The sequence below is a fragment of the Corvus kubaryi genome, unplaced genomic scaffold, assembly GCF_017639235.1.
Source record: "Corvus kubaryi isolate FWS band 111438036 unplaced genomic scaffold, C.kubaryi_AGA036_p1.0 37385, whole genome shotgun sequence".
NCBI lineage: Eukaryota > Metazoa > Chordata > Aves > Passeriformes > Corvidae > Corvus > Corvus kubaryi.
In genome coordinates this window covers 4429453-4454669 of record NW_024581127.1, presented here as the reverse complement: position 1 = coordinate 4454669, position 25217 = coordinate 4429453, and the positions used below count along the sequence as shown (strand labels likewise).

At 38.1% G+C, this 25217-nt stretch overlaps 2 protein-coding genes across 2 annotated transcripts in view; one reads left to right on the top strand and one right to left on the bottom strand.

The window, feature by feature from the left end:
* The first annotated feature begins 384 nt into the window (after window positions 1–384).
* On the top strand, window positions 385–5919 carry LOC121668243 (ATPase family AAA domain-containing protein 2-like). Its single transcript, XM_042035816.1, has 4 exons — window positions 385–670; window positions 1371–1495; window positions 3520–3648; window positions 5095–5919. Exons 1-4 carry the CDS (start codon window positions 403–405, stop codon window positions 5131–5133), a joined length of 561 nt encoding a protein of 186 aa, XP_041891750.1. The 5' UTR covers window positions 385–402; the 3' UTR covers window positions 5134–5919.
* Window positions 5920–14318: 8399 nt separating this feature from the next.
* The window catches only part of KCNB2 (potassium voltage-gated channel subfamily B member 2), a 189160-nt gene continuing 178261 nt past the window's right edge, over window positions 14319–25217 (bottom strand). The window contains exon 3 of the mRNA XM_042035810.1: window positions 14319–24628. Coding sequence (XP_041891744.1) covers window positions 22466–24628 — 2163 coding nt within the window. The 3' untranslated portion in view covers window positions 14319–22465. The remainder of the gene's footprint in view (window positions 24629–25217) is intronic.

The window sequence follows — 25217 nt, the reverse complement described above, 5'->3', positions numbered from 1 at the left end:
TATTTCATTATGCTGCTTCAAAATGTGGAGTAAATCCTGAGGTCATTCATTCAATATGGTTATGAAGTTGAAGTGCAGTGGCTGCTTGACATTGGAAGAGCCTGACATTTAATGGCACCTGCCTCTTGAAGTCCAAAACATTGTCTGTGGCTCTTTTGAATGGCTCAGCTAGTTTTCAATTACATGAAACAGTGTTTTCCCCTTCCCTGCCTATAATATATCTAATAGAGAACCGATCTCATTAACTTGCAACCCTTTCTCTAGACACGTGTAGGGAGATGGTACTGAAGCTTCTGTAGTTATTTTCCTTGCAAGATGCTGCTGCTGTGTTTTGAAGAAAGAACTGTTTTGGATTACATTTTTTTGTATCTTTCTGTAGATAAGTCAAAAAGAAAATGCAGAATGAAGGAATGCTCTTCAAGTATTGCAGCAAAGAGGGAGAATGTTCAGTTTGCATCCTCCGAAGATAGTCCTATGGAAGAACATGAAAATGTACTCCAAGGACAACAGAAAAATGGGACAGAAAATGAAAGCGAGAGACTGACCCTTGTGGCTGAATCCCCTACTGAAAAAAAGAGTGCCAGGCTTCCTGAATGTTTAGACCTAAGAGAGGAGAGTGAAATGCTGGATTGCCAAATAGGCAGAACTTCTGAAGATGGAAGTTCAAATGGTAAGTCAAAGGTCAAAGAGGTAATTTAGCTCCTTTTTGTTCTTGAGCAGGGTTACACTATTTATTAGGTTTTAGCCTTCTTGAATTCCATTCTGTTACTTCTTTTGTGTCTCTCTCAAATCAACATACAGTGTTCCTTGCATAATGATGCTGCTCCTCTAGTTATGTTGGCTGAAGTCATGGTTTTCTGTAGTGGCTGGGATTTTTTGAGTCTGCAGTTTGTTTTTCAAATGGTATCTAATTGTACAAGTATCTTCCCAGTAATAAGTAGCCTAAGTGTAAACTGTACTGCTGTACTTTAAGTAGTGTGGACCCAGAGACCTCCATGGAATAGAAGAATTATGTCCTAATGTTTGGAATATAGGATGTGTAGGTGTGTTTCTGAACCTAAAACACTTTGTTTTTTCACTGTGTTTGGTTTTTTTAACTTCAGGTTTACTGTGCAGTGCTATAGTGGCAGCATGAATATTTTTTATTAGTTTTACCCAGCCTTTTTTATCTAGGGCTTTCTTTCATGTCTGAGTTTCTAGTTTTTATGGAGAAGCACTAGAAGGATAGAAGTCAAGCATTTCTCGGTAAAAAAATTGGCAACAGTTCTGCCTCTGTTATTGCAGAGGGCTACTGTTTTCCAGATACAGGATGCTTCACTGATACTGTAGTCCAGATAAAGAAATCATGACTTAAATGTGTGTAATTCCAGATTCACGGGTACATCATAAAACTTATGTGGGACATTCTCAGGCGGATGAGCAACCCGAAGTATGTGATGGGAAAGCAAAGAAAATTCACACACAGGGAGTGTCTGTGGATTACTCTGAGCTCAGAGTAACTCTAATTTCAATTTTGTTAATACTGAAGTAGGACATTTTCTTGCTACCTGTATGGTTGTAAATTAAGTCAGTTTTTAACCAATGCCAATTCATGAGAGGGGTACATAGCTTGTGAAATAATTCAACCTGTAATGACTGGTGTTTCCACAGCTGGTATAGATGGCTGCTTTTGCTGAACTGAATTTTAGGAGACTGTGTTCTCTTCCTAATTTTCAGTGTAAAAGGGCTTGTTAAATTTTAAAATAAGTTACTGACAACCTGCTACTACCGTAGGTTAGCAGTTTTTATGATGGACTGGGGTGATGGGTGTTTTGGTTTGCTGTTCACATGTTTTCATTAATTACAAACTGGAAAAGGACTTTGATTTTTATCAGTGATGACTTTAAACCTGAAATTAGAAGGTTGACCTAAAGATCATCCTGGATAAAATATTAATATCTGCTTTTCTCAAAGGCTTTCAAAATTCAGTGCTAGAATTTTACATCCATACAATTACAGTGTTACATGGTTTTTCCAGTCCCCTGTAGGATAGAAGTTGTTTTCCTAGGGTGTAGTTGGGGAAAGGATCAAACATGGGCTTAGGCTGCAGGGGGGAAAAGAGGTTCCTTTGCAGGAACTGGAGAGGGTAGAAGAAGGACCTGCCTTTCAGGGGACGTAGCCATGAGAAAAATTCAGGAAATTGCTAGGTTGAAGTCCTGGAGGTTGGTCAAAGGAGAGGATGCTGCTGTTTACCTGCCATGATGAGAAAGGGAGTATTACTTGGTTGTTTCCCTTGTGTGAGGAGAATGTAACCAGAGAGAAATCCCCTTTGGTGAAGGGGCTTGCCAGCACAATTTCTATCACACTTTTAGGTATTGACCTCAACTGTAGAGGTTAAATTAACTTTCCAAGATGGCTTCCTAAGGAAACAAACCTCAGGGGGTTGTGTTGTTCAGGTCAGCTTGTGTATTTAAAGAAGCCACGTAGGTTTTTCTAGAATCAGGGTGCTAGTGGCATGTAATCTGAAGTTATTGCCTACTGACTGGAGGAATGGTAGGGTAGAGCCCTTCTGCTCATATGTGTTTCAGCTGTGAGGAGACAGCTACAGTCATGAAACACGTCTTTTAGACTTGTTTCCTTAACATGGGTGTCACTGGAAGTCACTGCTTGTACCAGAGAGCCAAAATGGAGCTGCTTGGTTTTGTATGGGGTTTTTGGTTGATTGATTTTGTTTGTTTGTTCTCTTGGGGGTTTCTTTTGTATGTGTGTTCACTTATTTGCTCGATATTAGGTATAGAACTCAAATCTTGTGGTAGCTGATCTGAGGGAGAACGAGTCTGGTGGCAAGCAGTTGTGAGGCAGTAATATTTTTGTTTGGTGTAGCTGCTCTCTTGATCTACATCTTAACAGCCTCCCACAACACACAGCTGCTGAACAGCCCCAGCACTGCTGCTGCTAGCTTGTTGGTGTTGCTTTCCCAGAGATTACCACGTTCACATCTTTGGTAACACAAGGAACTGTGTGAGATATTGGTAGTTTCCTACAGACAACTCTGGTAGTTCATCCACTCTTGAGTTGCAAGGTAGGAGCTGACTGATGTTAGTCACAGTACAGATTCAGCTAATGGGTAGAGGTGAGCACCTAAGTATGCTTTTGTTTCCATCTGGCACAGCTCTATATGTAAGATCTGTAGCCGTTTCCAAAAACACATTTTCCAGGGCCTCGTATTGCATTTTTAACAAAGTGCAACCATGACTTTCCTGTGGCAGCTACTCTTTGACAAGGTGGATTGTGTCATTCCCCGCTATTCTAGAAGCAGTTGATTGGCAGTTATGATCCCTGATGTTATATAGTGATAAGAAAGAACTGGCTGAAATGTAAACCTTTTCTTTGACATATGGAATATTAATTTGCTTCCTCCAATTAAATCTTGTCAGAAATCTAATCAGTTTTCTGAAGTGCTGCCTTTATATAACAATGTAAGAAAGTAGGATGTATCTTGTGCTATTCTAAACTGTAATTTCCATTTTTTTGCTTCAGCAAGTGCTGGATTTGGTCATTGTGGCAACTGAGAATGTCAGTATATCTCGCATGGAAAGACTATATGCTCTTCTTAGCCAGTGCATTTACCGACATCGGGAAGATGATGACAAAACTGAATTAGTGAAGGTAAATTTTTTGTCTTGTAGCCCTTTCTGTCACATGCTATTATACGTGTGTGTGTGTGTTATGCATATGTATGTGTGCCCTGTGAACATCACACTTATTTGGCATCACTCTTTACTGCTTAGTTGCCTGTTTCACAAGATTTTCATTTCAGTCTGGAAGACATTTATCCATACTGCAAAACCATTGTTGTATGTGGCATAGTTGTTGGCAGTTTCAACAGGAAAAGACTTGAAGACAATGGATCAACCCACTCAGGCCTCTCAAACCAGTTAACCTCACTCTGTCAATAAAGGCTTCTCCAGAAGCCTTTCAGGGGTGGGAGGCTGTGAAAGGAGGGTGCTTTTCTCTATGTGTCACTTCCTCTTTCTCCCCTTGCAGGCAGGCACACATGGTAATGCTTGTACAGTAGTCATTCCATTCTTGAAAAGAAATGAAGTATGAAACATAACAAGAACTCGAGACTTCGTCTAGTCTCACCAGACTTTCTTTTTAACTAGCATGGCCCAAATGTCTTTAATTTGACAAATGGGGAGTTTTCTGCCTATGACAGTTTGATGCTAATGAGTCAAATTTTCTTAATCTCTGCCTCTAAGAGAGGATTTCTTAGTTGTCAGAACTGGGCAGAAATCTTCCACAGGCACTCATGGTCCCAGTTGGGCATTCCCAGTACTGAGTTCATTTAGATAGGTTGGATATTCAATCTTCAGCTTCAGTATCCTTGAATCCATTTGTCTTTCAGATGCTTGTGCCTAAGAATAGATAAAATTCTTCATGCCTCTCAGTCTGCCTTAAAAAAAAAGAGCAAGCCTCTTGTCTTTGGCCCTGGTCGTCTCAATCTCTTCTTCCACAGCTAATAAAGAGTTGGAACAGACTCTGTTACAGTTGTGCAGGCCATTCCTGAAAAATGCACCCTTCTCTCATCTAGCATAATGATGTGGTTTAACATGAAAAGGGACCTGTTCATGTTATCTCAGTGCTTGCGAGCTTTTGTGACTAGACTTGATTTTTTTGTTTGTTTTCTACTTCTACCTTAACCAAAAAATATTTCCTCTTCAAAGTACCCACATGAGTTGTTCAGGAGCAACCTCTGCTGTATGAAGAGAGAGACTTTAACAAGTACTTAATCAGAGTGCAGAAAAGAACAGTTCCAGCTTTTAGTTATGGCTCTTTGGGAACTGCTTCTTTTCTTGTTGTTGAAATCGTCATTGATAAAGATACATAGTCCCATAAAACAGATTCCTCCAGTCTCTCTAGCCTACTCTGTATTTTGGGTGCCTAATGAAGCTAATGGGTCTAGAAAGATGTGATGATGGTAGCACATGTATTGGCTAAACATTACTAACATTTGTATGTATGAACAGACTTGATTCTTTTGATGAAGAAGCAAATAGGGTTCTCTAGCTTGCATCACACTGTGACTCCTAATTTTTCTTTTTTTCTTATTAGGCAATGAAGAAAGAAATTGCAACGTTAAGTTATCTGTGATACTGGACTTCAGTATATTCTAATGTTCATGTACTGCTCCCAAATGGAAAAATTATGTTTAATGTCTCAGTAATTGCAGCAACTATAGAACAAAGAATGGACGAGGGAAACATCTTTTACCATATGAAGGAAACCAGACATAACCTCCACTCTGTCTGTGGATCATCCCCTTGCGCACTGGGTGAAAGAGCGTGTTTCAAGACAACGTTTTCTTTCCATGGAAACAGCATGAAATTCTTCTAGAGGGTACTGATTCTGACTCCTGACATTGTCACAAAGCTTCCAAACATTTTTGTCACTGTAAGACATGGAAACGGATTTTTTTTTTTCCTTTAACTTCTTCCTCTAATTTCTAGTGAAGAGAAGTGAGCTGGGAGGTTCTGGGTTCTGCACCTTGGACGCAGCAACCCTATTTGTGTGTACAGACTGGGGAATGAGATGCTGGAAAACAGTGCCACAGAAAGGCACCTGGGGGTCCTGCTTGATGGTTGGTGGTTGAACATGAGTCAGCAGCGCCCTGGCAGCCAGGAGGGCCAAGCGTGTCCTGGGGTGCATCAGGCACAGCATCACCAGCCGGGCAAAGGAGGGGATTGTCTGCTCTGCTCTGGGGCAGCCTCACCTTATGTATTCTGTGCAGTTTTGGGATCCTCAAGATAAGGAATTCATTAAGCTATTAGAGAGTGTCCAAAGGTGGGCAACAAAAATGGTGAAAGGCCTTGAGAGAAGGCAGTATGAGGAGCAGCTGAGGTCACTTGGTCTGTTCAGCCTGGAGAAGAGGAGGCTGAGGGGAGACCTCAGCACAGTCCACAACTTCCTTGTGAGGGGAAGAGGAGGGGCAGACACTGATCTCTTCTCTGTTGTGACCAGTGACAGAACCTGAGGAAATGGCCTGAAGCTGTGCCAGGGGAGGCTTAGGTTGGATATCAGAAAAAGGTTCTTCGCACAGAGAGTTGTTGGGCACCGGAGCAGGCTCCCAGGGAAGTGGTCACAGCACCAAGCCTGACAGAGTTCAAGAAGAGTTTGGACAACACTCTCATGCACGTGATGGGGTTCTTGGGGCTGTCTTGTGCAAGGCCAGGAGTTGGACTTGATGATCCTTGTGAGTCCCTTCCAAGACAGAATATTCTGTGATTCTGTGAGAGGCCAGGACTGAGATCAGCCTCCCAGCTGTGGCACAGGCTGGCAGAGGATTCCACTCCTGCTTGTGACTCTGGCTGTCCTGTCACCTCACAAGGGTGAGGGGAGCACTCACCTGCCCCATCCTTGTCCCCCAGTAGCCCTTACCAACAGCAGCTGGTGCAGGTGTGGGCAGGATGGGACCACACAATTGCCTTGCAGGTGGCCAGCACAGGGGTGTTGGAAGTAGATGAACTTTAAGGTCCTTTCCAACCCAAACCATTCCATGAAGTGTGTGGCCAGCTGTGTATATATATGTATAGATATGGTGTATACAGGTGCTCTCTCTGCATTTGCCTACTGAGGATAAAGCTTTTGCATGCTTATCAAGTGAGTATTAACTATTAACATTGCATAAACTCACTTTTTTACAATTCTTTTCTGGACTTTAAAAGGAAATAGATAAGGGGAAATGAAGGACATGAGTATAGCACATGGGTAGTCTGAACTTGACTTTAAATGGGCCTGACAGAACTCCCTTCTGGAATGCAGAGCTTCTTTAGCAGGCATAACAGACTATAAAGTTTTTGGTCTGAAACAGTGTTAGATTAAGTACATTTTTTCTATATATATCTTGGAAAATATGCTGAGATCCAATGTCATTTCCTACTACTGTTTACCTCAATCACTATTTTGCACTATTTCTGCAAATGTGTTTTGGAATACATTCTAGTACCTCAGGAGTTTCAGTCCCCCCCAGACATTCTCCATTGGTTTTTTTCCCCCACAAACACTTCAAATTGCAGTGGTTTCCCTTCCTCATTCTGAAGGCTTCCTTTCCTTTTACATCTCTGCATGAATGGTCTTCTTTTTTCATCTTGCCTCAATTAGAATCAAGAATCTTATTAAAAAATACTTATCAGAGAAGCTAGGAAGGTGGAAAAAAGAAGGCATGGATTGAAAACACCAAGGCCCCTTACTGAAGTTTTTGCAGTGTTAGTCCAGTTTAGCCCTTTAGGTGTCTTTTCTGCCTAAAAGGCACACTTTCAAAGCTGAGCTTTTTCAGGTGTGTTGTATTACAGTCTTTTGTTGCATAACAGAGCTGCTTCTTGGCTCACAGACTGTAATTCCTCCAAAGTGTTACAGCACAAGTCCTTTTTTTTTTTTTTAAATCTTTCTAGCAGTGCTGAGCCATCAGACAAATTGAACCAGTAGACTTTAGAATGAGATATATTAAAATTTTCACAACCATGAAACATACATTTAGTTATAATAGAGGTCATGTAGTATTATATGCAGTTACTTTGGAACAAAGGTGAAGGAGATTGTTTAATACTCTTGATATACATGTAATCACCTAAAATGCTGCTCTGCCATAATATACCTTTTCATATTAGTCAATGGTAATAGTTATGAGATATAGAATGATGGAAAAATCAAAGTAACAGAACTCAGAATTTCTTTTAAAATAATATTACTGAAATTATTCATCATACATAGAAATACAGGACAGACCAGACTTCTGGTAGAATACTGACTAAAAGAACAGATTTTGGAGAATCACATCTGTCTAGAAATTACTGGCAGTAACTTTCCATTTGGTGAAGGATTTTACTTATGAGTATGCCAAGATTATGCAAGGATAATACCATGTAGACCTTTCACAGATTTGACTGTTGTTCTTGAGCCAATCATACAGAAGCAATTAGATGCAGTAAATTTCTGAGAAGGCAAAAATACATGGGTGAGGCAGGTCTGCAATAGAAAATAGCTGTAGTTCTGCAACCATGTTCTGTCTTTCCTTGATCCTCTGGGCGTGCATCTGCTGTGGTTTCGAACAGTTTGGAGTTTACAAAAGTGGCAAGGCTGAAGCAGTGACTCCCTTGTTACATTCACAGGCCATGTGAGTGCTGGGGAATTCCCATGGTGAGGTCTAAACCCAACATTTCTGTATTTCAACAGCCTCTTTGGGAGGTCTGGAGGTCTCTGCCAAAGCACATGGCCCCTTTGTGGATATTGGTGCTTCCAAGAGGACAGATTTCCTTATGAAACTCTGATCAGTGGGAAGGGAAAATTTTTCTGATTAATTAACTAGAGAAAGTAAAAGAGAAAATGAGTCTAATTTCCTGGCACCTGATTAGGAGCAGGGTGTTATCCAAAATATATGTTCCCATTCTGCCTTTTCTAACTTAGATTACTTGATTCAGTATTAAAGATTTCAATTGCCTTCTTGTAAATAAATGCATTTTATGGAATAAAAGGAAAGAGCAATTTAAAAATAAATGAAAGGCTAAATTTCTCCTGTTGAGAGTACTATTGGCACTTGTAAGACATTTGGATGACTTCTGAAGCTTAAACTATAGATCTACTTGTATGCTTTAAATACTAGACACTTTAATGGCTCATTAAGCTAATATATGTATGAAAGAATAAAGGCTGCATTATTCTCAGTTAATGTAATGCAGTTTTAGAGACAAATGTATTACAGTATTCAATATTTTGAACTCAGCAGGGTCTCCTACCCTTTGCTGGGATTAATTCATACACAGAAAATGAACCGATAGGTATTTTATTCTGTCCCACCTGAAGAACTACATTGAGACTTGAGTTAAAGACAGTGCAATTGCTACATTATCACCAACCGTGTTCATTGGCACATTCACATCAGTGAATGTCAAACCATTATGTTGCTCTAGTGTCTGGGACTCGCCCTAGAAAGAGGAATGGTAAGTTGGAATGCTGTGTAGAACTGACTGTAGTTCACCTTGCTTGCTACCAGAAGCAAATACTTCTCCCATTTTGTCTTTACTCGATGTCTCTTGTTTTAACCAGGGACATGCTCTTAAAGCCCCTGTGCTCCTGATGAAGTTATATCAAATTCTCCTTGGCTAACATCACAGAATCATAGAATGGCTTGGATTGGAAGGGACCTTAAAGAACAGCTAGTTGTGACCCCCCTGTCATGTGCAGCAACACCATCAACTAGGCCAGGTTGCTCAAGGCCCCATCCACCCTGGCCTTGAACAGTTCCAGGGATGGGGAGTCCACAACTTCTCTGGGCAGCCTGTTCCAGTGCCTCACGACACTCAAAGTACAGAATTTCTTCCTAATGTCTAATCTAAACCTACCCTCCTTCAGCTGATCACCATTCCCTCTTGTCCTATGACTACATGCCCTTGGGAAAAGTCCTTCTCCAGGTCTCTAGCAGACATCCTTAGGTACTTGATGGCTTCTATCCTTTGAGCCTTCTCTTCTCCAGGCTGAAAAACCCCAACTGTCCCAGCCTGTCTTCATAGAGGTGCTCCAGCCCTCTGATCAATCAATGCACTTGAGTAAATTCAACAATCCATAGTGTTTACATGCTTTAGTGAATTTAAATTATATTTATGAATTACCTGTTATGTGACTGAAGATTTTCTGATAAAGATACACAGAAAGAGTCCCTAAGTTACTGGCCAAGTACTGGTATCTCTGGTATACTGAGAAATGACTGACATTTGGCACTGTCTTCTGTGGAATTATACCTGAGATACACAACTGCAGCTTAGGTAACTATATTTCTATGAAATGATCATTAGAGACCTCTCAGAAACTTTGCTTGTTTAGAATTAATAATTTATTTATGTTTGTTTATTTTGATAAATGTGCCAGCCATTAGGAACTAACAGCTTTGCAATTGTTTTCAGTGTGAAAACAAGGTCTTGGAAATATGATTTTCTGGCTCTACTGATTAGCTGAGCATTGAATGTGTTTAGCAACCTGGAAGAAAGAGGATAAACTTGCAACAATGTTAAATACTGTGAAAATATTAAAGAGAGACACACTTTATTGTATATCTGTAAAAGTGTCAGAGAAGATCGGTTGTAGTGAATACCAGAAAATCTGAGATTCATTTGAATGGATGAAACTAAATCTAGAGTTGTTTTCAACCCAAGCTGCCAAATGAAAAGGAAATAATTTATTGTTGTTTAAAAATGGGAGGTTGGTAGATTTCATTAGATTTCTAATGCTGTGTAAATAGCTATTGTGACAGACAATACCTCTGAACATATGCACAATAGCAAAGCAGTTTGCCTTGATCAATCATCACAGTGAATGTTAAATCAATTTGCAACATCAGTACACTCCTGGAATTACAATTTTATTCATTCTGAGCTCTGGATACATTGCTGACAATCCCTGAGTTTTAATTCTGCAGATGTCATGACTAGAAATTCCAAGGAAACAAAACATGCTGATTATCCAAAAATCAATTTCATTGTTAACTGGGGGAAAACACTAAAGTGAAACTACTCACAGAAAGCAGAGGTAGCAGAGTATTTATGTGGTGGTGCCTGTTTAAATCTGTTTCTTCTTTATTGATTTTGTAGGTGAGAATGTGGTCTCAGACATGAAAAACAGTAGCTACTCTTTCCTGTTATTTTTTAATACTACAAAATTGATCTTCTTTCTGTATGTACTAAGGTCTTTATTTCTTTTGATTACTGGGAATCTTATTTTGTCCTCCCCAAGAATTGTGAGTAGGTTTTGACTTAGTTTTGAAATATTTAGTAGAAAAGTTGGAGCTTTTCTCCCATCTTACAAGGTAAACATGTGAAACCTGCTTGAAGTTATTAAACAGGATTTGCTTATGTACTTCTGATGGGAAAGGTGGTCAGGTAAGCAGGAGTGGCTGATAATTAAACCAGTAGTTGTAATGTTGCTGCTAAAAGAAACTTCTTCCTTTGGAGGTGTAATTGTTCATACTAGAGTGAAATTTTGGAGATGCAGCTGTTCATACTAGAGTGGAATTATTCCAGTCTATGTATGTTTTAATTTACTGCCAGATACATAAGGCTTGTAACAATCCCACTAATGTGCAGGTGTTAGCACTTCCATTTTTCTGTGTGCATGGAGAATAGTGTTCTGGGTATGTGACTTATTTTCTTTCAAGTATGAATTAGAGTTGTGAAAACTGTGAAATCTTTCTGCTGTGCCTTGGTGAGCTGAGAAATCTCTCTAGATTGTAGCTATACCATAGCACAAATAGAAAGTATTGGAGAGTTTTGGTTTGCAGACTATGGTGCTAAGACAGTGCTATATTCCATATGTGCTCTGTGCATGTGTGGGTGTTTTATGTGTATATATATATATATATATATATGAAGAGTCACTTGCTCAGTGGTCAGCAGACTTGCCACTGAAGGATGAGTCACAGGTATAAGATGTTTGTTACCATCCTGCTAAAGGATTGAAAAACTGAAAACCCAGCTCCTTTCTAAGAATGGTACAATTATGCCAGCCTCTTTATATATTGTAATGAAATTATTAAATCAAAACCAGTAAGAGATTGAAACAGAAAAGGTGGTAAATACAGATGGTTTCTTGAGTGGCTGAGCAAATGAATTCTACTTCTTTATGGATCTGTGTTTATGTCATTGAATGCCTTAGTGTTTACTAAGTTAGGAAAATTTCCTGAAGTTAGGGCATTCATAGTGGCTCTTTTAACTGTGGATTGTCCAGAGTCTAATTGGACTAAAGCTCACTGTGAGCTCTTTTCCATAATGAATGCCCTAAACTGCAAAAACATCTGAAGAAGCCTTTTTAACTTTCATAGCATGGATATGAATAATGTACTGATACTTGACAGTCGACAGCTTGCCTCTTGCCATCCAGTAGAAACAAATTGTCGTGGGAATGTATTTTGAAGAATAATGGCAAATTGCCATTTGAAAACTGCAACATAAGAGAACAAATCATAAAAATAGATTTCTTTTGCAAAGTAAAGCAATATTTTCATTAGTAGCTTCAATAAAAGTGAATGACAACATAACTCAACCTGAATGTTTTACAGTAGGAATACCTAAATGGTAATTAAGTAATTAGCAGTGATTCACAATAAATTGTTGCTGTGCCGATTTCCAGTGTGGGAAAGATGGTAATATGTAGAATGCATGAGAATGAAAGGTGAGAAATAATAAATCAAACTTATTTATAATAATGTAAAAATGTTATTGAATGGCACCATTCCTTGTGGTGCTGTAGGCTTGTATGTCTTTACTTTCTGCAAATAAGATATATTTTATAGTTATGGTAGTTCAACATTATTAAGTACTTTTTAAGCCCAAAAATGCTTTTTTAGCAGCATTGAGTAAACTCTTGTTCCCTCAGGGCCCCCTGAAGTGAACTAACAAAACTGCAGATAGTTTTTCCTTTTCATATGATTAATAGTGTCTGTTTTTCACCCAATGAAAATTTGCATTCAGAGAGTCAGCAGAAACATGGTTTTAGCCTATACAGTAAATTAAGGTTTAACATGCTATCCCCAATATTTAGGTTGTTTACTTTCCTAATATTTATATCTAGAAATGCTAGGGATTTTTTTTTTTTCTCTGAACAGATTATGGCAGGGTACTTTTTGTGGTAACCTAGTGCTATTTCAGTATTTTGTCAGTATGGTCTCTATTGACCTGCTCTATTCCTGGTCTGCCAAGAATATTTCTGTCTTTAGGACCTAATCCCAACCACCTATCACACTTGCAGGTTATCATAAAATACTTTTCTGGCTTTCTAGCTGCATGTTCAGCAATAGGTCAGATTGCACCAATAAAATAGTGGAGATTTTCTATATTTTATTTTCTCTCTAGCATTGAGTCACTTCCTTTCGTAGGCTGCTTTGGATCTGGAATGAGATGCTGGGGTTCTGGACTGTTTTTTGAAATGTGCTCCACAAGAAAGAAAGGAGGGAGAGGAGAAGATGGGAAAAGATGAAATGGTTAGAACAGAAAGATCTCCTAAACTCATGGCATGATTGAGAGATGTTGAGCTAGGAACTACAGTGGTGTATCTTGGTCCCTTGACTAACCAGTGCTTTTTGGAAAATGATTCCACTTTTTTTCTCCTATGTGACTTAGTCTCCTTTCTGCACAACCAAAAGCTGAAGAGGCCAGAGTCTTGCTGCAGGATGGAACCATGTGGCAGCTGAAATGTGCATGTAAAACTGAAGTTTTGCAAATACTCTTGGGTACCATGATTAGATGTGTGGGCTGCAGACTGATTGGTTATTGAATTATATATAACCCCCCAAATCCTCTCCTTAAAATGCAATTATTTAGATGAATGCCAAGAAGAGATTTGGACAAGCAATAAGAAGGATGTGTTTGTTTGTTTGTTGTTTGTTCTTTAAAGGAAAAAGGAAGTTGGGAATGTGTTTGAGGTAGAATAGAAAAATTGAACAGATTTAGATTTATGTACAGTGCTGCACATTCATAGAGGGAACCCTTAGATTAAAAGCTGAAAGGGTAGAAGTTCTGCAGTGCAGTGAATGGTGTATTAAGTGATGTATAGCACAGTGAGGTTGTGAAACTAAAGCATCTCTATGCTCTCTCATAAAAACTGTAATCAACATGGTCACCAAAGGGACGAACTTGGACTTCCATTTTTATTTCATTGCAGTGCTGCTCAGATGCTGACATTAAAAAATAGCTTTCTAATTTGAAGACGAGGGAATTATATTCTGTATTTTCTGAATGGTAGAGATGCTCTATTATAGGTGGATTTGCAGCCAAACCTTGCTTGTAAAAAAAAATCTGTTATTTTCCTGACCCATCTTAAAGGAGTAAAATAATTTCCACTATAATCTAAAATTTCTCCTGGACAAGTAATTGGTTTATCCACTATGCCTGAATATTAGGCTGAGGTACCTAGGTTTGACTAGCCACAAAAAAGGCTGCTAAATCTTTCCATGCTTCTGCTTTCCATCCTGCAGGCAATACTGTTTACTCACTCTTGTAAGGTCATTTGAGGCTTTGTGTCTATGACAGTGTGAGTAGTAATTAACAGTAATTGTGAACAGAGAGGGAGGAAAAGGCTTAGAATCACTACATTTAATTTTTTTTAAAAAAATAATGGATTCTGATTTTATTTGCATAGCAAAGTGATTAATTTCTGTACATATTGTCTGTCAGAGATTCCTGTATAATTTTGTTAAGTAATGACATCTAAAGACACTATGGATTATTGTTTTGGTATATATGCAATGTTCAATGTAAAGCGGTTTCATGAAGAGAACTGAAATGAGACACAAATGATTCATTTACACATTTATTTACTATCCTGCTTATTCTATCAGACTGAAATGGAGAACAATGCATTTATTTTACAGACATTTGACATAAATTAAACAGATATTTTGATGTTGAACAATTGTACAGACTACAACATGCATATTAATATGTAGATTGGTGCAGAAATACTTAGTTGATCAGCAAAATCTAGTATGACAAAAATAACAACCACATTTCCTTTTTTATGAAGTTAAAATGCAGCTGATATGGAAACATTGATACGAATACCACTAAATGTGAGAAGGTATTAGTCTAATGAAATCAAATGGTTAGTTGAAAAAATAAAGCTATTGTCAAAGTTTTATCTACAGAAAGAAACGAAATCAAAATGTTTCTAACAAATACAATAATAATGAAAAAAAGCGTGTTTGATGCAATTACCATTGCAAAATGCCCTATTATTCCCCTGCCCCACCCCCAAATACAAACAATGCATGAAGCAAAAGCAGCATATTCTCCCACAAAATGTCTGGGGCATTTTGTAAAGGCAGATGAATGAGATGAGACAAGACTTATCACATATACTTTTATCTCCTAGTGACAGTACTTTTAAAGAAAGATACGTTATTCATAGAGCAATGTATGATGAAATGTTGCTAAATCTGTAAAACTGAACAATAGTGAAGACACTGCTATCGCCCCAAGAGAACTTGAAAAAATACTGTTGTGCTTTTTTTGTTTGCAGCATTCAGAGCATTCACAGAGGAATACAAAGTAAAGTTCATTAAACTCCATAAAACTAATAATAGTCATGCTACTGTATCTATGAAACTAACACAGTAATAATGTATAAACATGAATTAGTACATATTTAATTTGATATTTACAGTGGTCTGAAAGCAATAGGCTATGTATTCAATGCTCAGCTTCTTTATACACTAATCCCTCCATGTTTCAGCTTATCAGCATGGCTCCTTTGATTGTTGAAAGGGTTGTACAGGTAAAACTCTGCAGACTCTGATAATTTAGACACAGAAATCCAGAACTCTGCATCTGAGCAGAAGTACCCAAGATTGTCCCCAACAGTAGGTTTATAAAATTTTTTTAAAATGTATTTTGTAATGTGTTAGAAACTGTTCCTTTTGCCTAATGCTATAATATATTGCTCCATCCTTCAGCTTTATACAGGCAGAGTTTCCACTGGCATTCTGCTTAAGGACTTCAAGAACAGGCATAAATGTTTTGTATTCTGAACCTCCACAGAGGGATGCTATCTGAGCAAAACTTAGAGCAAAAATATCACTACAAGACGTATGTCCTCCACCTTGAAATGGTTAAAAGAAGTAAGATAAGGAATTGGCTTTTTGTTCCATGTGTTACCGTACAAGGTATGTCCCAGACATCAGAGCAACTAAGCACACAATCAAAACCCTACTAGTTCCTCAATTTAAATAAATTTCAGCTGGTGATCCAAATAGGAAGATATCTGGACATGGCAAATCGGCCCAAAATACTCAAGCTGGGCTTCTGATCCTCCATCAATGCACAGCAATTTGCTTTTATTCATACCAGTATAAAGTAAGTGTTACTGTTAAGTGAAATAAAGCTACTTGCAATCAGTTTAATCATTCCACTGATTTTGGAGTAAGTCAGTCTAGTGCTGTCTGTACTGTCTTCATCAAATATAACACCAACTTTAGCATAAATTGACTGTAGAAATATGCGGTATATGGAGTTTTATCCGAACTACAAAACACAACTATACAAAGGTTATCAAGATTTTATTGTTTAAATTATTTTATGTGGGTTAACTTGGGGAATGCACTGGGAACAATTTAACCTTTGGCTACATATTGCTTTTTTTATGCAATACCACTGATGAAAATGGCAAAATTTGCTTGAATAAGGGATTTAGCCAAGAGCTACATGGGCTGAAGACAGTAGTCATGGTAGAGATCTATGTCTACATTAGCAAGTCGTACAATATGAGCAGATTTGTTGAGGAAAACAGTTTGTACTGAGAGTTTGCACTACATCTATCAGGGTGCAATTTTTGGACTGGCTCTCATCTGGTACCAGGGCCCGAATGCTTTGTCCTGCCTGCAGCACATCTGGTGCCCTCATGGAAGAAGTCTTCTGGTTCAGCTTCATCTAAAAGTTGTCCAATTTACATGGTGCAGATTGCTTGGTTGTGTGAACCAAAGCATGAGAAGTGGGGGTAGCTGAGAGATTCATGTCGAGAGCTCTCCTGATTTCCTCTAAGATGCCAGTGTAAACAGAGTCATAGACTTCCAGATTTAGAAGTGTAAATTACTCTTGCTGATGTTAAATATGTATTTAAATAGTTACTTGAGTTAAAAAAATTACCCTAATGAAATTAATGGCACGGACTGCTCTTAGATTCATGGTTTATGTTAATCACAGGACTACAGTCAGTGTCTAAGGTGATGACAGGTCACCATTCTGTTCGGTTGATATCTATAATTAGGATAATCAGCTTTCTTGGATCAAATGTTAGCTAATACCATGGTTTTTGGCTACTTTTAAGTAAAAAGAGCAGTAATATTTGTGTGCTACTTCCTTGTTCCATAGTGGTATTCATCAGGATCTGCATTAGGTGTCATAAAAGAAAACTAAATATCATTCAATAATAATATAGGACTATAAAGAATCACTGCTGTTTTGGAAGAAATCTCCATTTTACTAAAGGGTAATACTTCCTAAATATCATAACTCAGCATTTTAAAAAAATACTGTTTAAACCTGCAACAAAATAAATACAAAGACAAGTACATTACCCCACCTGCAGATGTCCCATAGTGTATGATCACTGAACAAGAAACCGTCACACAATGCAAACAAAATTCTTTGTTTCCTTTTTGCCTGCCAGTTACCTAACCTTCTTTTGTTAAGGAAACTGACAGAGGACCTACAAAGGGTTTGGCTCCCAGAACACCTGATCCATTTTAGAAAGCATTTCAGCAGGAGTTAAAGCTGAGTGCCACTAATAAAACCATATTGGACAAGAGACAAATATTCACACTTAGCCCGATGGCTCTCTTAATAGCATTTGCCCGTCAAATGCTTTCAAAAAAGTTCTTTCAAGAGCACTGAAAGCTTTTGTATGAAGGATGGGGACACTGTGGGGACACTGGAGAATTCAGAGTACTTTACAACTAGAAAATGGGGAGAAGTGACACTCAGTTCTTGTTCCTTGGTTCAAATGCAACAGAGTTCATCTGGCCATTTGCACCACACTACCAAAGCACTTTCCTGAGAAACAAGACACACCTATCATCTTGTTGGGTGGGTTGCCTTCTGACCATGCCCAAGAAGAAGAGAAGGTTGATATTTGGAGGGCAATGGGAAGAGATCCAAAGATTAATAAGGACAGCAACAGTGGTATCTTATTTTTCAGGAAAGTCTTCTGAAAAACAATTACAGATCAGACGTTAATGTGGCAGGCAAGTGGATAATAGCATCACTGAACCTGTTGGTTCTAGGTTAAAAATTACAATGGAGTAGGAGTGGAATTAAATATTTTGCTACTGGTATTTTTACCTCATTTAGTGTGAATAAGGTTTCCTTCACATATGTTTTATTATATCTCTTTTTATATAGTACACTAAAACATGCCTTGTTTACTTACAGTTTTCTGCCCTTCTTTCCCCTTTGTGGTATTTACATTTCTTGCTTGATCTGTGCTGGCTACTTTGAAAAAAAAAAAGGATATTTGTTGCACTTTTCTGCTTCTAAAATATTTTTGCATGATCAAAATATTTATTTTCTATCCAAGTGATTCAAAAATTATTTGAATGTAAAAGCCAATCAGTTAAGCCCTGGGCATTGTTACCAGTCTGACTGTATTTGCAATAGAGCTTCAAAAAGACAACTGTCTTTTGTACGGGACCGAGATTTAGAGGAGGTTGAAGCAGTTAATTAAATAACTTGAAGGTAAACATTGAAGGAAACAGAAGCTCAGTCAACATGTAGGGGAAGAGGTCTACTTTTAAAAGAACTCACAGTTTTTCAAGGAATACAAATACATTGCCCAGTATTGCCTGTTAGGAAACAACTCCTGAAGCCAATGGTTGTTTTGATTTATGAATGTTATAGGCAAAAATAGAACTGTCTGTACACACTTTGGGTTACATAATAGTGTGCTGAAAGGCTCTTCATGTCCGTTGCTCTAGCGTTAGATCAGATATCACCTCTCTAATATCACTAATGTTTGAATTTTGAGACCAATTGTGAAGTGAGGACACAGTGCATTACATTGCTGCATTAGCACAGAGGCTTCTATATTCTATACAATGTAGCATTAAAAGGCCTTTTGTGTTTTCATTTAAAAAAAGTGTATTTTATATAAATTCGGTAGTGCAAAAACTTCCTACACCATGTTACATTCTTCACATAATATACTTCCCTGTAAACAGCTTTCCTGTAGGAACTTCCTTTGCAGTTTGTGCGATATATTATTCCCCCCACCCCCCACCTAGATTTGGATCAATGTGACTATTACCCAAAAACTCTTCTAATTACTCTGTGAACATTTTTTAAATATGTGCATTTGGTTTCTTCATTGAAAAGGAATTAAAACTTTGATTCAGGATTCTGCAGTTAGTAAAAAAATATAAAAAATAGATGAATTGCAAAGCTATCTCCCTGAACATTCTTCATTTTCCAGTGATGCGAGGAGTCAGACCCCTTTCAGGTGCACAAAGGAGTCACTTCTTCCTAAGACTCCTTAAGTTGTTTCAAATTTGCACAGCTGTCATTAGAGACTGACTCCAGAACCCAGACACATTCTCTCCTTACTGTGGTGAATGGGTAATAAGTCCGAAATGGCTTCAAAGTTTTAGAAAACCAGAAAAATATATTTGTGTAATTTTGCATAATTTGCTTCATATCAACTCATGATGAATGAAGTGATCCTGGCCTGCACTTCTTACACCTGCTGTACTCGACAGAAAGCTAGATCCAGTCCTGCAACTGCTCAAATAGATGTTTTAATCAGGAATTGCACAGGTTAGGTATTCAGAGGTGGATCCTGTGTATGCAGTCAAGACTGGAAAAACCACATGTCTAAACCTGTGCTTCCGGAAATAGTTTTCAGCTTAGTCAAAAGTAGATAACAAAATTATACCAAAATCACTTCTAAAGCTTAATAATTTTGCTTCTAGTATTTCAAAAAAATAAAGCATCTGTTAATAAAGTGAATTGCATTTCTTTTGCTTTCAAAATAAATGTGCTTCTCTGAAAACATTTAAAATACAGCAGCAAATAAGGGCCTGGTCTTTCATGTGATTCATATAGTTAAAGCTCCTGTTGATTTTCATGAAGAGGGAGAGACTACAGTCCTTCTCATTTATATTTCAGTCAGTCCCTTTTTCCACCAGACTCCCATTGGTTTCAGGGGAGATTCATCTGCACAAGGATTGAGGCCTTGACTTTACCCCTTTTAAATTTTTAGTGATTTTAATAGGCCAGAATCAGGTTTACATGAAGTTTAGCTCAGGAGAGCTTAAGGAATTAAATGTCTGTTCCTGCAATACGTCCCCTATGTCTGGACTCCTCCCTTTCCATCGAGTGGCATAGGTCTAAGGGGGCTTTTCCAAAGAGTAAGGGTCACCTGGGAGAAAAAGCACACAGAAGGAACATGACACAGACCTCAGTCTTGCCAGAACAACACTATTTTCTTGAATGGGAATTTTCTGTGGATCCAGAGCATGGGACCAGGTCCCATTTGGTCTTAATTTGGACTTCAATAGTTCACTAGGATGTAAAGGCAGATTGAACAGGCCCATGTGATTTCATAAAACTGCACATAGAAAATACAAACCAACACTTCAGGCATATAAAAATTGACTGGCGTTTAGTCACCGAAAAGATCTAGAAACTAAAAAATAAATGTAGAAGATTAATGACCATAAAATATTAAAAAGCTAAGTTTTGGGACAGTGAGACACAACATGATTGAAAATTGTTATGCAGAAGACCATATAAATACATAAAACTGAATGCAGCAACAAGTTGAAATGAACTGCAATTAAAGACAAAAAAAATAATTTTTATTTTGAGAATTAATGACCAGACATTGTTTGAAAAAAAAGACATTATATTCTCAGTTATTCAAATGACTGAAGAGACACCTCAATATTCTCTTGTTACAGAAATAAGAAAACTTAGGGAAATACAGAAAACTTTCAAAAAAACCCCAACTGAATGATTGTGCTGTGCTCATTGTTTGGCCCAGCCACCAGGATCAATATTTTGGAGCTGTTCAAACTTGCCTCTTTTCTATATGCCAGGCTTGAGTGATGTCTGTGGCGTCGACCCAGCCATTTCAAGCAAAGGACAATGTTGCAACAAAAATGCTTGTCCCTTTACATTGAGTGCTTTAGGTGCCTGGTTGTTACTTATTCAAGCGACAGAAAAAGACATGAGTAAAAATTAACCTAGGTCCCCTATGGTAAGTAGAAGCCTGCTGTTCCAAACCATGCATTGGTTGGTCTAGAGTACTTTTAAGTCTTCCTAAAATAAAAAAAAGGGAACATTTTGTAGAACATGTCTGTGTAACTGCATACATTTGCTTATGATTAGAATTCATGAATTGAATAAACTTTTTATGATTTAGGGAATTAAAGCAATCTATAAGCTTTTTTTAATATATTATAGCATAGGAAGCTATGGATTCTGGATAAAATAAAAAATAGCTTTTTCGAGACAGTGGTTAGATGGTTACTTTGTAATGAAGGCTTTGGTTCAGCATCTTTCTTTTACAAAGCTGGAGAAATCAGAGAAATGAAAGATGCTTTGGCAGTTCTCAGTGGAATGATTGACGTTTTCCTTTATTTAAGTATAGTGGAAATCCTATACTCCGTTTCAGAACAGCTACGGAAGGATGGGTTGAGGCATATTTGGTGAGTCAAGTGGTATCTTCTGTCAGTCCAAATGATTGAACTGAAAAACACAGACAAGCTTTGGCGTATGGAAGACCTGAGGCAAATCACATGTACTTGAAGCCTCTTTTTCTCCAGCTATATGATTTATGATAACAAAAGGTACCACTTTCCCCTACAAACCTTGTCTCTTTTGTCCTTACACCATAACAACAACATTGCCATTACCGAAGTATGAGCACTGCATGGAGGAAAAAAGGTAAGAGATCAAAGATCATGTAGAAGCAAATAGTGTTAAAGGAAAAATAAGAGTGTGGGAAATATTTTTTTTAATACCAAGTTATATTCTAAGAAGTTGAACACTTTTGGATATATCTGTATAGCCATTTGGCACTATTTATTGCCACGGAAATAATGCTGATTTTTAAATTTTAAAATGGAACTTTTTTTTTCTCAGTTATGAAATGTTGGCAGTTTTCTATAAAAATATCAAATGCTTCAAGTTCTGGTCATTAAATCTTTTTTTTTCCTCATAGGATCATTAATTAAGCTGACAAAAGCAATAACTGAAGTTCTGCAAATAAAAAAAACCCATCATGATTTACAGCACAGATAAACTAAAGATAAACTGTAGTCCTTAATTAACAGATATACTCATGAGCTTTTTAACAGAAAGCAAGATACGTGAGATGCTTTAAGTAGAAGTTGCAATTTTGCAACATAAGTCTGTACAAAACCTCCAGGCAGCACGCTGTGAAGGAAGTACCTGTGTCCCAGGAAATGCTTTTTCCATAAATCCTTGTTAACAGTAGCTTTCCCCCCAACCCCAAACTATTTACAAGTATATGCATTTTGCAAGCTCAAAGCACCTTGTTTCAGATCTTTATGAATGCATGCATTGACATTTCATCCTTTCATGTGCAAATTCTAAAATTCATTGTAACCGAGGAAAAAAAAGTGTTAAAAGAGTTCCAAACCTGTCTACAATCATAAATGAAAGGATCAAAAATGTCAGATGTTGCAGACCACTGGCTCCTAATAGAGCTCTCTTTATTGTGTTCACCATTCTTGAGTAATTTTTTCCCTGTTTTTTTCAGTTTGTTACAAAAAGCAGTCTTTTTTTTTAATTAAACAGTATTTAAACTAAACAACTCTTCATGCCATGCAAAAATAACATTTTATGCACTTTTGTTGAGGCTTTCCATGTTTTAGTTCATAGGCATTACTAACTGTTTTAAGAAAAGGTGTTTTTATTGCTTCTGTAACTAGTCACATGCTAGTTTCTCGTGTGGGACAATAACCAGTTTCTCCTGGACTTGAATGAATTTCTGGAGCAAATAAGTGGTTTTCCATTTTGTGACCTTCTTGGTTACTGTCTGGCTTTACCTCACCCACAGCATGGTAAATGTCTTGAGTACAGTTGTGGCTCATGCTTTTGGGTGAAGAGGTGATCTGTGGCTCCCCTGTTAAATTGTTGCCATCACTGTGTTTATCCCCACAGCAATTTGTCTTGATATCCTGTTTTTTCTCATGTTTCATACCATGTAGCTCCATAAACTCTTCTTCTTCTCCAGTGTCTATTTCAGTGAAGCTCCTCCTCTCTTTTGAAGGGAAAGTGAAAATTTTTTGTTTGGGAAAGAGAGGGGATGATTTTTTAGCAGGTCCCTGACAAAGTGCAGATGCATCGGCACCAAGTACAGGTCGTTCACCCTGGGGGGAATTTTCTTCTAGGAGAATGGTGCTGATGTGCTGAGGGGTAGCCTGTGTGAAGTCTGCTCCTGCTGTCACTGGCAGTGGCCTAGCGGTGCTTGGTGGAGTATGTGGAGCACCACCTCTATTGTCTTTAAAATTAACTTTAAGGGATCTAGATTTTAATGGGTTGCTACCTTTCAGGGAACTTTTGGGGCTTTCCATGGCAGTGTCAAAATGAAAATGACCATGTGAAACAGTTTGGGGCCCACTGCCATCACTGGTAACAGGTCTGTTGATTGGATTATATTCAAAGGTGACATCAGTTGGAGAAAATCCTCTGTCTTTTGCAAATGGTATAAACTGAGAACTTCTTGCTCTTTGGTTTTCTTCCATATTAACAGCATCAGTTGGAAATCTCATTTGCAAGTGAGAGCCAGGAAACAGAGAGAGGGGAGACCTCTCTGTTTCTGTGAAGTCAGTTGCACAACTGGCAAAACTGTCAATACTGGATGTGCTTCTCATGTCCATTACGATGTCGGTGGGCCCAGCTGGCAACGGATCTCTCTGACCTATAACTTCTTCCATTTCTATTTCTTCCTCATACATGGGTGGCTTTGCTGACTGGTCTTGGTAACCAGCATTAAGATTAGGCTGAGACTGAGTTTTAGTAATTTCATTATACAGCATCTCCAGTTTTTGGGCACTGAGGTGCTGTGGGCTGGAGGAAGCTGCAGCATTATTTAATTGCTCCTGGGAGTCTTGTTGACTAACTTCTTGGTACTTGTTTTCATAAGATTTGTTTGAGCTTGTTTCAGACATTGTCCTTCTGGCCCATTTCCACCGGCTTGGGGACAGGTGGCTGTTATCAGGTGTCTCCTTTGGATTGAGTGGTTCTCCAAGCTTTCCTGAATCTACAGCTACATCTATCATTTCCATACTGCGAGCAAAGGCATCTTTTAGATTCATGGAGACAATACTGCCATTTCTTTTAGCTCGCTCAAGTGCTTCTCTCCTTTTAATTGCCTTCTCCTGTCTTTTCTGCTCCTTATAAAACTCTGAGAAATTGTTCACAATAATTGGTATGGGCAGGGCTATGACCAGCACTCCAGCGATACAGCAAAGTCCTCCAACTATTTTACCTAATAAGGTCTTAGGATAAATGTCACCATATCCTACAGTAGTCATAGTGATTGTTGCCCACCAGAATGACGCAGGAATACTTGTAAATTTTGTAGCATCCTCATCCTTTTCAGCAAAGAATACAAGACTTGAAAATATCATTATTCCCATGGCTAAAAATAATATTAACAAGCCCAATTCATTGTAACTCCGCCTGAGTGTAAAGCCTAAAGACTGAAGGCCTGTTGAATGTCTGGCGAGCTTAAGAATCCTTAGGATCCTCATAATTCGAAATATCTGAACCACACGTCTGACGTTTTGGAATTGCAGGACACTTTTATTGGACTCTGTGAGGAAAATGGTGACATAGTACGGCAAGATAGCCAGTAAGTCAATGACATTTAATGGGCCTTTGAAGAACTTCCACTTATTTGGTGAGGACAGAAAACGCAAAAGATACTCCATGGTAAACCAAGCAATACACACAGCTTCAACGTGTGCTAGCTGAGGGTTGTCATTTGGCTGCCCAAATTCATCTATTACTTGAAGTTCTGGCAGTGTGTTAAGAGACAAAGCAATAGTGGACAGGACGATGAACAGAATGGACACAATGGCCAAAATCTGTAAAACAAAATAAACAATGTTTTGGTTAGACTGATACAAGTGTACTTGTTAGGGTTTGATTAAATCCTTTCAAATGTGCATGTGTCAAAAAAACACAGAATGGTGGAAGCTGTTTTGGCTACTGCATTCATTATTTTGTTTCATTGTTTTGAATTCTGCACAGAGAAAACATTAGACTCATCTTAGACATGGTCAAAACTTGATTGCTTTACCGCCTGCAGTAAGCCAATTCATTTCAGAAAGCAAGCCACGACTGGTCTTACCATTTTAAAAATACAATAGGAGGTGATATTTATTACTGCAAGTCACCAAGTGAAGGATATATAGTTCCTGCTAATGTGCAGACCATTAAGAATTTTATGCATTAATTGTAATTATGGAAAACTTTATATAGTGTGGAGAATTGATTGGGGAATACCATGTATAAGATGGTAATTCAGTACTACATAGTGCACACTTTCGTAGGCAGGCATAAATTTATGAGCTGAAAGTCAAAGTTAAGAAGAATAAACAGGAAGCATTGTTCAGGAGATTAGTCCTGCTGAATTGTCATGTCTGGACAAATTTCAGATGCTACAGCGATTGA

Bases quoted from the DNA above. Each gene is read 5' to 3' on its own strand.
- LOC121668243 (XM_042035816.1), top strand. From the start codon at position 403: ATGAAGGAATGCTCTTCAAGTATTGCAGCAAAGAGGGAGAATGTTCAG. The intron at 671-1,370 runs GTAAGTCAAAGG...GTGTAATTCCAG, and splicing joins TGAAGATGGAAGTTCAAATG to ATTCACGGGTACATCATAAA. The intron at 1,496-3,519 runs GTAACTCTAATT...TTTTTGCTTCAG, and splicing joins TGGATTACTCTGAGCTCAGA to CAAGTGCTGGATTTGGTCAT.